We start from the raw sequence: 12,312 nt of genomic DNA, 5'->3' as shown, positions 1-12,312 counted from the left end.
CAAAGACCTTAATTTAAAACATGAAATGCTGAACCTGTAAGGGAAGCATAGGAACAACTCTCAAATGTAGATAGAGACATCTGCTGGATAGAATTCCAGCATCACAGAGCAGGATTACATAAAACCAAGAAGCTCTTGCAAAGCAAAAGCTTCAGTAGGGTGAAAAGATGGGTGACACGTGGAGACTTTGTCAGTCACACTCCAGACAAGGAGCTAATACCCAGTATACAAAGAACTGTGACACACACATACATACTGCCAACCGATAAATGTGCCAACGAACTGAACACAGTCCTTAAAATAAACACAAGGACAAAGAAGTATTTTGAAGAGTTTAATGTCCTTGGCCAGCAGAGAAATGCAAATTGAAATGTAGTGATTACATCCCACCCTTGTGAATAGGGCTATCAAAAAAACAAATGCCAAGTTGGGTGTAGTGGAACACACCTGGAGTTCCAGGGCTACACAAGACTCTGTCTCAAAAAATAAAAAAACAGCTGTGGGAAAACCCTTTTTGTTCATGGGAATGTAAACTTGTACAGCCACTGTCAGGGTGAAGTTCTAAACAAAAAAGGAAAGAGAAAAAATATCCCTATACTAGACGTGGAGCTACCACATGACCATATATAACTACCAGCTATACCATTTCTGGACATACACATATCCAAAAGACTCTATATCCTGCTAGAGGTGTGTGCACGTTTGTGTTTATTCCTGACCTAGTCACAAGAGGAGTAAATGAAATCAGCCTCAACGTCTATCAGCAGACAAAGAAAATGTGACACATGCAATCAAATTTTATTCAACCACAACCAAAAAGTTGTAGGAAAATGTAAGAAAGTACTAGGTGAGGTAACCCAAGTTCAGAAAAACAAGTATTAAATGTTTCCCTTAAAATAGATCTGCTTCTAACAAACATATATCTGAGGGAGTGAGCATAGGCAAGCCAAGAAACTAGATAGGTCTGTGATGCTGTCAACTTGACAAGATCTATTGTCACCTGGGAGAAATTATTTTGACCCCAGCTGAGATAGGGCTTGCCATTGTGGGTAGAAACATTCTTTGGGAAGTAATCCTGGACCATATCAAAAGGTGACGGCTATTGGGCTGGCTCAGCAGGTAAAGGTACTGGCTTTCCATGCCTGATGACCTGAGTTTGGTCCCCAGGAAACAGCCGGCAGGACCAACTCTCAAGTTGTTCACTGACCACCACAGAGAAAACAAGTGTCCACATCCATATACAAAGTTGCCATTTTAAAGGCTATCTTAGAGTGAGTACACGTGTCCACTGCCTCCTGCCCTTGCTGCTGAGACTTCCATAAGGGGAACTATAGCCTCGGCAGAGCTGGAGTGAACCTTCTCTACCCTAAGTGGCTTTTTGATCCTGATGGCATCACAACAGGAAAAGAGACTGAGACTGGGGCCCCAGGAGGTAGAAAAGGTTTAAAGAAGGAGGATGAAGAGGCTGAAACAACAGCCCTGTGTATGAAAAAAACATCAGGGAAGCCTGGACAGGCAGGCAGATGGGAGTGAGGATCAACCACAGAAAAACATGCCAATCAAACATAACATTTTAAAAAGTAGTCACTCTGAGGTAGATACTATTTATTATTTCTCATTTTCCTCTTACTGACATCAACTATCTTTTCTGAATTTTGGACTGGATTTAATGTCAAAAATACAAACATAAACAAATTATTCGGTAACAAAGCCAGCATTCTGTATGCAATACAAAAAGCAGTAATTGATACATAACTCAAGCATAAACAGTGTACTTTATTAACAATAAAACTGTAACACAATAACTTAGAAGTAACAGATCCAATAATGTAACAAATTAAGGACAAGACTAACAAACAGGCATTCTTCAGCTCACTAGCGATCATCTCCTTTAAACAGGAAAAGCTCCTAGTCTAGTGGTTCTGGCCAGGTCTGCACAGTACAGGAATACAGACTTGGCGCCCAAAACAACACAATAATAAAAGACTGACTATGTGTAAAGCCCACCTTCAAATAATTGAATGAAATTTCTCTAGGGTGGGGCTCAAAAAACCAAAACCTGTTAAAGTGCTATCAGTATTGAGAACTGCGGGGCTAAAGTAGTCAACAGTAACAAAATGGACTCAAACCAAAACTCAATACACTGACCACATCATTCCTTTCACTTCAGAAAAGGGGAGGAGGGGCAGGCATCTACTTCTTACTGCTCTTTATCCAGTTTTTTTTGGCTATATCTGTTGCCTCTAATAAACAGCAAATACTGAAAGTTAAAACAAGCTACCCAAATGGAAATTCTCACTAGTTTAAAATTTATAGTCTTCTAAAACAATATTAGCTTAAGAAACAATCTCACATTTTAAATTTGCATAGATACTCAAGTCTACTTGTTCAACCAAGAGGAGCCAATAAAATGTACTAGAAAGTATTTATTAGCATCGGTTATATAAATGTTAAATGTGTTCATTCCATGTACCGCAAGAAAGCTTTTTGGTGCAGAGGAGCATTTGACAGAGCAAGAGAAGAAGTGCTGAGTGCTTCCTCTAAAGCTGCAACACCCTTTCCAAGATAAGCATCTCCAAAGTTAGAGCAGGAACAAAACCCCTTTCATTAAAAATGCAAGTATTTTGCCTCCAACTATATTATATCCTTTAAAAATCTCATTAGGATATTCAGCAGTAATTACAAGTATTTAAGCCTGAAAATTCTTCCTCATTTTTCAGATTTGACAACAGTACCATGTCAAATGTCAAGGACGGAAAACAACATTTCCTTTAGTTCTTTTCAAATTAAAAAAAATCCACTTCTTCAGTTTCTCCTGTCAGGATTCCATGTCAATCTCAACTACTTCATTCTTGTCCTGAAGTGTTTCTGTCAAACTGTCTGCACTCACATCTTCAAGAGCCGCCAGATCAAGAGGTGGTAGAGGGTTCCTCCAGTACTGGAATGTGTTATACTGCCAAAAGTCTTCACTGGGCTTTAAGGAAAGAAGAGAGATAAAATGTTAGCACTGGTTTAGAAAACATCACCCCCACCACACACACACCCCACCCACAACACAACACCACACATACACACTGTAGGGAATATCTCCTTTCAGTTGCGCAGGTTGACATGCCCAGAATCACAGCACTGAGGGCACTGAGTGGAGGAGCTGTAAACTTAAGACCATCCTGGGCTACCCTGAATCAAAGAGATCAGAGGACAACCTTCAGGAGACAGCACCCCCGCTTCCACCATGTGAGTTCTGGGGACTAAAGTCAAGTCCTCAGGCTTGGAAGCAAGTGCCTTTACCTGCTAAGACATCCTGCCAGCCCAATAACTACTTTTTAAATTCCCTGTCTGAAAAAGACTCAGATATGGTTTACATACTTTTTCATTTTCAACAAAGGCAGTTTTGATTTTGATAAAGCATTTCAAATACCCAATCAAATCTGTGGGTTTGTATTTGCTAAGGGTTTAAATTTTTTTAAAAAAACTTTTCCTTTAATAGCATCTTTTCAAAAAAATTGTAGTGCTGTAAAATTTTGATTTATGTGTATGGGTATTTTGCCTGAATGTATGTGTGTACTGTGGGCATGCAGTTCCTGAGGAGGCCAGAAGAAGGCATCAGATCCCTTCAGACTGGAGTTACAAACTGTTGTGGGTCACCATGTGGGTTTGAGGAATGGCAGCCAGTGTTAAGTTCAATGAGAAATATAACCTACTTTTGATTTTTCCTGATGTTTAGGATTTAGACTAATATAGAGGCCAAAATACTTCATGACCTCCTATAAAGTTTAGTATATAAACGTGATAAAGAGAAGAACATAGAATTGACGATCAGTATGACTGACAATTAGGTCTATCAAGCCAAATGAATGGTGACCCCTTAAACTTTAAGCAGTTTACCCTAAATGATTACAACATTAAGTAATGAAGTTTAAAATTGGCACAACATCCTTAAAATACTCCATGTAAAGACAGCAGCACTGGAGTCCCACAAAGGCTGACGGGTGACAGTTCTCAACCTGAACACCCTTGCCTTACTCGGCTGTGTTACATTTACACTCGCTACAGTAACTCCATCCACCGCAATGGCCATCACATGTACTTACTCCTCCAATGATAACAGAAATAAAAACAAGGGAAATTAACTTTGATTTTCTTTAACCCAATATAGCAAAAATACTGCTTCAACATTTCAAAACATAATGGTATAAGAGACTCTTTAAAATTAAGAATGTACCTTACACTTCTACTGTTCAAAGTGGCTACACGTCAATGCTGGGGGGGGGACACACACGACAAAGTAGACAGCAGGACAAGCAGTCATGTTACAGTCACCCGTTGAGACTTTAAGGCAAAAAGGATGAGTCTTCGGGGAAATTTCTTAATATTGGGCTAAAGATACAATAAAGTCAAAAGACAGGGCTGGTGAGATGGCTCAGCAGATAACCAAATACGTGAAAAACTTTTAAAGGATGGATCAAAAAACATTCCACTTTAATAAACAAATGGGGTCAAAATAGTTACCCTCTAGTTCTCTGCTACAAAGGAAAAGGATCATCTGATGTAAGCCTAACAGTGACTGAGAACGAGCTGCCATCGGGTATACCTCACTTTGAGTAACTGGTAAATCTCCGATCTTACCCCCTTAGAAAAATGAATTAGGATCTTTGTGAGAATTAAAAATTAAGACAGTAAATGCTCACTATTGCTGGATATCACATATTATTAACTCTCGTCCTAATAAAACATTTCTGAGCTAGGCGGTGGTGGCGAATGCCTTTAATCCCAGCACTCAGGAGGCAGAAGCAGGCAGATTTCTGATTTCGAGGCCAGCCTGGTCTTCAAAAACTAGTTCTAGGACAGCTAGGGCTATTACACAGAGAAACCCCATCCCGAAAAACAAAAAACAAACAAAAATTTCTGCTGTTACTGGAAAGTATAACGCAATATTGGCTAAGCAATTAGTCTGCATAAAATTATACTGTCATTAAAGATATTTTATATATAACATACATGCACTCTTGGCTTTGTCTTGAGTATACACGTACATTAAACTATCCCCTCTATATATACACATATAAGTTTTGTATATACACACACACAGGTACATACGTACATACATACATTGACTCTATATGAAACCATGCAGGACCGATCCTGAAGCTTGATAGCACAAAGTAGATACTGTGCGTGGAAAGAAGGCATCTGTGGTAGCATTTCCTACATGAGACTATGAGGTTAGGGCAAGGATTTAAGCCCTAATCTGAGCAAAGAGAAATCAGACCAACACTGATGTCAGTATGCTTTTTGTCATAGTCTTTCTTTTGTCCTAGATGATATGCTCTTAATACAAAATCTTGTCATTGAAGGCAAGAGAGATGGAGAATTTCTGTCTTTTCATAGTTCCGCAGAAGAGAAGAAACTCAAGAACAGACCTAACAGAACATTGCAGGGCTTCATGACCGCCATCTGGCTGCAACTAACACAGGGTAAAAACTGCCATATCTGGCCAATGTGTGAGGCAAGACCCAACTGAGTTAAAGCAGATGCTGTGGCAGATATTAAAAGCTCCCTTTGAGCCAGGTGGTGGTGGGACACACTTTTAATCCCAGCACTGGGGAGGCAGAGCCAGGTGGAGCTCAGTGAGTTCAAGGCCAGCCTGATCTACAAAGAGAGTTCCAGTACACTCTGTAACACAAAGAAATCCTCTCAAATGTATCTCAATTATTTATTTATGGCATGATTCTTAACTTTTGTCATAAACGTTTAAGACACTAAAAAAGACATTAAGCAGATGCATCATTCCAAGATGGTTGAGGTGGTTTTGCTGAGTTCTGAGAATCGCACTTGCCAAATACCCTAACCTCCACCAACTTATACCAGAACTGCTTTAAAGGCAGGTCGGGAGTTCTCAAGTCAGGTCAAGGCCGTGTGGTACAAATACAATGTGCGTTTATAAACCCATTTGGAGTTTTCCACATTTTACAAAGTAAAATTAGCATTTCATTCCACCCAACAAGTGAAAAGTTACTTTGTGTTTAACAAAGCACAGACCCTGAGACTCACCCATTTTTTGTTTTGTTTTGTTTGAGACAATGTTTCTTTTTGTAGCGCGCCCCCACCGCTGTGCCCGAACTCCCTCTGTAGACCAGGCTGGCCTCAAACTCAGAGATCCAACTGCCTCTGCCTCCCGAGTTCTGGGATTAAAGGTGTGCATCGCCACTGCGGGCAACTTTGAACTTTTATCGTTAACCAAATTTTAAGAGCCTACTCTTTTATACACTTACAACACATAAATTTGGATAAGTTGCACCTCTAGTGTTTTTTTCTGGATCTCATGGCCAGAACAGATCTCTGCCAAAACAGATAGCGGCACCACCCTTTCTCATAGGACTGAACATTATGAGTTATCGGGTTCTCCTAAGACCAGACGACACCCTTCCCTTCTGCCCAGCCGAGCACCAAGCTCAAATAACTGGTGGATGCTAGGGGAAAACCTACTACAAGTTCTACAATAATCGCCGTTAAACCAAACTCTCCGGCTTGCACTGAGCTGACCCTCAGGACCACGGTCTTTACCATTTGGTCCAGCCCCTCGAATGGGCCGGACTTCCGCAGTCTGGGACCCGGCTCCGGGCTGGTGCGGGGCGGACCTACCTGGACGTGCGCCCCGTCGGCTCCGCTGCCCGCGCTCCCCATCCCGTCGTCGCCGCCGCCCCGGGGTTCTTCCTGCTCGCCGGGAGGTGGCTTTCCCGGCTCCAGGCCGCGGCAAAGTTGCCGCTCCTGGCCGCCGTCCCCGCCGCCACGTCGCTTGCTGGGCGCAGCCGCAGGCTCCACCATGGTCCCCGCGTCCCCCTGCCGTTTGCGGGACCGAGCCGGCGGGGCCCAGAGCGGTGGCCCCTCGGGGAAGTCGCTGAGCAAGAGCCGCTTCCAAGGCACGCGGAACGTGAGCGGCTCGGCCGCACGCCGCTTGGCCATGGGCCGGGGATGGGTGGCACGCGGTGGCGGAGGGAGGGCGGAGGGCGGCGCAGAGCAGCAGGCTGCGGCGCCCCGAGGGCGACCGGGACGTTGGGGAGCCGCAGCGAGGCGCCCGAGATTCGAACCTGCGCCGCGATGCGCGCGCAGTCGCGCCGGCCCGACGCGGCCGCTGGTTGGTGCAGACTCACGGCTTGAGTTCCCGAGCGCCTTTGTGGCCGGAAGTGCGCGCCTCTAGGAGGCGGGGCGTGGGAGGCTGTGACTGGTGGAAGCGGGGCATGGCTCCTGCTGCTATACCCTGCGGCCCTCTCTGCTCCAGAACTGGTGTTTGGGCTCCCACGGGCGGGAGCGGCGGAGGTAACTGCTTAGCCCGAGGCTCCGCTTACCCTGCCTGCTGTGGCCCGCCGGATTCCAAGACCTTCTTTCCAGCGTCTGGAGAAGACAACCGCAAACCGTGATGGGTTTGCCTCAGGCTGTGTTTCAGTCGGTTGATTTAAGCAACAACTAGAGGGTCGGGGCCATTACTCAGACTGCTTGACCACCATGCCTCAAGGCAAAAACGCATGCAAAGAAGATAATTCTGTTTTAGCTATGACTCCGAGAATATTAACTACTCTTAAAAAAGAAAATGTGTTGGGTGTATTTATGTATGTGTACCACGTGCATGCTCAACCGCTTGTATTTGGAGGTGTACCCTGGAAGCTTGTGGGAGGAGTGCAAGTATTAACTGGCACAGACAGTGGTTTATCAGGAAGTTTACGATAGCTTTTCATTTAATCTCTCCAGTTGTTTGCAGTTGATAATTCTTCCACCTGAAACAAATGAAAAGTTTAAAGAACTTAGTCCTTCAGATGGTTTATTCTGCATAGACCCTGCTCCAAAACGATAGAATACAGCCTGGGCAGTGGCTTGTGCCTTGCCCCCCGCCCCAGTTATAAGACTGCATATGTACACAGGGTAATAGAAAGCAGGCACCTGCCTAAAATAACCATAAAGACATGCGACTTGCCTAGCCCAGTTTCAGAAACAGCCAGTACCAGAAGGGCCAAAGAGCATCTTTTGTTCCTCCACACTGGCACCTCCTTCTCTTTTCTGTGCCCAAGTAGTCTTGTTTCAGAGTTATTTATTACTTCTTTGTAGTTTCCCCATCTAGTCACTCACCCAGGTGTATCTGTGAAAGACTTTTGGTTTTGCTGATATTTTTAAGATGTATTGAGGTCTGATACATTAAAACTGCTTATATTTCACCCAGATATATTTTGTGAAAGTTTTTTGATTTTGCTGATATTTTAAGATTTATTGAGGTCTGATACAATAAACTACTTATATTTCCAATGTTACAGTTTGCCATCACATACGCCTGTGAAAACACATGATAGTGCATACGTCCATCACCTGAAGAATTTCTCCCTTGGCAGCCCCTTAATATCCCTTAAGCATCAGATTTGTTTTCTGTCACCTACTTTGCAGTATTTTCTCTATTTAAACAGAGCGATGCAATCTATACTTTTGTTTGCCTTCCCCCCGCTTGGGAAGGTATCTTAAAGATCCTTCCATGTTAGTTGTTCTTTACTTTTTATTGACAAGTGGTATTCCACTGCATGAGAATGTTTATTCATTGGTTGATGGCTTAATTACTTTTCAATAAAAGTTATGTAAAGCTGCTGAGAGCATTGGTCAAGAAGATTTTGTGAGGACAAAGGCTGATTTTACAAAATGTTTTCCTCAGTTTAAAAGTTTAAAGCTTTTTTTTTTTTTTTTTTTAGCATTGGAAGGCTATTGTTTACTACTTCATTTTCTTTACATCCTCACCAGCAAACATTGTGGTCTGACCTGGTCGATGTGGAATGGATCTCATGTGGCCTCAATTTGCATCTTACTCAGTGAAGTTGGACATCCTTTTTTCGTGCAGAAAGCCTTGTTATATTTAATGGTGTTCTTTGCTAAATGAATTCTATATTTACATGTGGCTCAAAATGATCAGTCCTGTTTTCCCTTTTGGTTTTGGTCTGCTGTAAGGAGTTTGTCCTTCCACCACTACCTCTGCTTCAAAGCCTACACTTGACCTCTAGTACCTGCTTGGCCCAGTTTGGATGGCTAAACATTGGTTAAAGATGTGTTGCATCCTTAGCCCTCTTTAAAAATTAGACTGGGTATCCATTTTTTCTGGTTTATAAGAACCTTTTTATTTCGTACTCTAGAAATGTCTCCTATGGTATTGGTGTTATAAATACTTCTACCAATTTTTGTCTTACATTTTTATTGTATATTACTTCTAATTTGTTTTTGAGATAGGGTTTCAATATGTATCCCTAGTTGGACTTGAGCTCTATAAGTAGACCCCAGCCTCAAATTCATAGAGCTGCATCTGCTGCTGCCTCCTGAGAACTAGGGTTAAAGGTGTATATTACTGGGTCCGACTTTAACTTTATGTTGCATTTGTTCTCTTCTTCCATCTTGTGGGTCAGATTCAGATGGTCAAGACAAGTGGCTAGTACCTCAACCTGTGGAGCCATCTCATTGGCCCTGCCATGACAATATAGCAAGATAGATGCTGCCATGTCTGTTTTAGTTTGCACATTATGTTTTGTCTAAACATTTTACAGTCTCTAATTTTCTTTCCATACTTGAGTCTTTCCTACACTTGGAATCAATGTATGTGTGTGTGTGTGTTTATGCTAAGGACAATATATTCTGTTCCCATGAGACAGTTGTACATTCTGTTCCTGTGAGACAGTTGTTGCTCACTGTTGTGTGGTTCCTACTCCATGCTAACTCCACTCCTCCCTGAACTTAAGAGGTTGGGCAATCTATTCAGCTCAACTATTCTATTTGCAATTGTGTCTCAATAAATAGTATCTACATGATTACAGCTTTATAGGCAGGTTTGACAGGGCCAGCAAGACAGCTTAATGGATAAAAGTGCTTACTTCCAAGCCTAAGCCTGAGTTCAATTTCTGAGACCCCTATGGTAGAAAGACAACTTCAGCAATGTTTTCTGATCCATGCCATGTGTTCAAGTTAATGCACGCACACACACACACACACACACACATACACACAGTTTTTACTAAAGTATTTGGTAGCTATAGAGCAATCCTTGAATATTTTCAGGATTGAGTGCAGGACACTTAGCCCCTGGCTCTTCCATATGAAACCACCTATAGCATTTCCCTTTGGGTCTTTTGAATCCCAGTGGAATTATGTTGGAGACAAGCTTCAACAAGGATACTACTTACCAAAATAGAGGCATGGGGATTAGGAACATAAGTAAAGAGAATGAAGACATGGGTGAAAATAATAAAACAGAAACAGGATAGCACCAGGAGGGAGTTCCAGTGAATACTGAAAATCACCTGCATTTAATTTCCATTTGCTTAAATGCCCAGACTTCAAAAGGTAGGAGTAAGATTTAGAAAAAAAAAAAAACCTGCATTCATATGATACCAGGAATAAACAGAGCAACTGAAGGATTAGAGGCTACATTCTTAAATATTCTGTTCCCAAAACAAGACAAGTAACACACCCTAGACTAAAACATGCTCTAGGCAAACCACTCCCCGGGTGGACTCCAGAGTCATCTCCCTAAGAGAGTGGGAACCTAGTTGGAGCCTTAGACTTTTGTTTGAGGTAGAAACAGAGCTGCTTCGTACCTGAAAAACTAGGTCTGGATTTTAGCCATACCTGTTAATTGAACTGTTGACAATAACTTTGAAGAAGCAAGTTCTAACTCTCGGATCTTTAGCCAGCGTAGAATGAGCCCCGTCATGGTTTGGGGAAATGTTTTCATCTTTACAATATCAAGCCCACTGCTAATTCTGGAGTAGTCAAGCTCTAGTTAAGATTTTTAAATGTCCTTCGGTAAAATGTTCCAAGTTCTCATTATAGACATCTTCTACCTTTTTTGCCAGGTTTAACTTTATTGCTTTGGCATATCTTTGTTGCCCGTAACTGCCACTGTAGTACTTGCTGTCACTTTGCCCTCAGTTGGACCAATCTACTGAGTCAAGGAATACAAGTTGTCCTAATACTTTCTTAGTGCTGGTGGAGCCTAAAATCGAGTACAGTCTTCCTAATTGTTTGGTTTTATGAGACTTGTTCTCGTTCCTGTAGCCAGGGTCACCTCATATTCACTGCATTACTAGAGCAGGAGCTGGGACTGGTGCACAGCAGGTCCAGCTGTCTTCTTTTCCAATACTAATATTTAAGCTGCAACTGTCTCAGCTACAGTCTGAAGTTTCTGGTGTGTTGTTTCCATTGTTCTTGAGGTCTGAAATACATTTGAATTTTTTTTCCTGACTTTATTAAATCACCAGAATATTTTTAATTCTATTTCAGTTTAACCCTTTGGCGCTTCAGTTACATCTCTTTGCATTAATATTTAATGGTTACTCTGAGGTTAATATTCATCTTGAACCGATTTTCCGAGTCTGTGTTTAAACTTTGTACTGTTTATGTAAACCATAACCCAACCCGTTCAACCAATTTTCATATTGACCCAATAGTATCTTCTACCAATTCTGCCTGTCCTATAGCTTGATATAAAATGCAGTCTGGGGCTGGTGAGGTAGCTCAGCAGGCTACAGTGCATGCCCCCAAACCCGACAACCTGAGTTTAGGCCCTGTCCAGTATATGGTAGGAAAACAACAACTGAGAAGAACTCCTCCAGTGTGGCTGGTGTGTTTACACACGTACAGTGACAGATGGAACAAAAATCAAATGCTATCAGTAACGAACCAGAAATTGGTTTTTAATTCGCCAACCCCCTGGTTTTCTTGGTAAAGAAGTAATACGTGTTTAAGAATTTACTGTTTTGAGCCAGGTGGTGGTGCACGCCTTTAATCCCAGTACTTGGGGAATCAGAGGCAGGTGGATCTCTGAGAGTTTGAGGACAGTCTGGTCTATAAGAGCTAGTTCCAGGACAGGTTCCAAAGCTACAGAGAAACCCTGTCCTGAAAAACAAAAACAAAATTACTGTCTTGAGAGTTTTACTATTCGTGAAGACTGTCCTCCAACTCCTGGATCCGGGCAGCCTCTAGCTTTGCTTTCCCCAGGGCTGGAGCCAGCAGGAGCCCCTGCGCTGCTTTATTCTGCTCCTCATCAAGCACATCTGTTGCAGACCAAGTCATTTTAAGTGGTTGGCTTTTGTTTTTTGTTTTGCAGACCTTGAACAGATCTCAATTTTTAAAATGTTTCTAATTGATAGATAATCCTCCCCTGAGCACCAAATTCTGGTCAGTTTCTCAGTGTGCCCAACTCTGGTCACCGTAAAGAAAAGTATAGCTCTCGCTTTTTAGTCTCGTCTCCCACACTAGAAATGAGTTTCCGGTAATTAGGGCTCTTTCAAA

At 42.4% G+C, this 12,312-nt stretch overlaps 1 protein-coding gene and 1 long non-coding RNA gene across 2 annotated transcripts; one reads left to right on the top strand and one right to left on the bottom strand.

Annotated features, from left to right (window-relative positions):
- Window positions 1-1,756: 1,756 nt before the first annotated feature.
- On the bottom strand, window positions 1,757-7,112 carry CUNH9orf40 (chromosome unknown C9orf40 homolog). Its single transcript, XM_050160439.1, has 2 exons — window positions 6,646-7,112; window positions 1,757-2,974 (listed from the first exon to the last, which is right to left on the bottom strand). The coding sequence occupies exons 1-2, from the start codon at window positions 6,964-6,966 to the stop codon at window positions 2,819-2,821; spliced, it is 477 nt and encodes a 158-aa protein (XP_050016396.1). The 5' UTR covers window positions 6,967-7,112; the 3' UTR covers window positions 1,757-2,818.
- Window positions 7,113-7,185: 73 nt separating this feature from the next.
- Window positions 7,186-8,298, top strand: LOC126512593 (uncharacterized). Its single transcript, XR_007595093.1, has 2 exons — window positions 7,186-8,180; window positions 8,268-8,298. It is a non-coding gene; the product is annotated as an uncharacterized lncRNA (long non-coding RNA).
- The last annotated feature ends 4,014 nt before the right edge of the window (window positions 8,299-12,312 follow it).

This window comes from Alexandromys fortis, unplaced genomic scaffold (assembly GCF_014885135.2).
Source record: "Alexandromys fortis isolate MF-2015 unplaced genomic scaffold, M_Fortis_MF-2015_v1.1 scaffold_10, whole genome shotgun sequence".
Lineage (NCBI taxonomy): Eukaryota > Metazoa > Chordata > Mammalia > Rodentia > Cricetidae > Alexandromys > Alexandromys fortis.
Note: the sequence above shows the minus strand (reverse complement) of the source record. Positions and strands in the feature narration are given on the sequence as shown.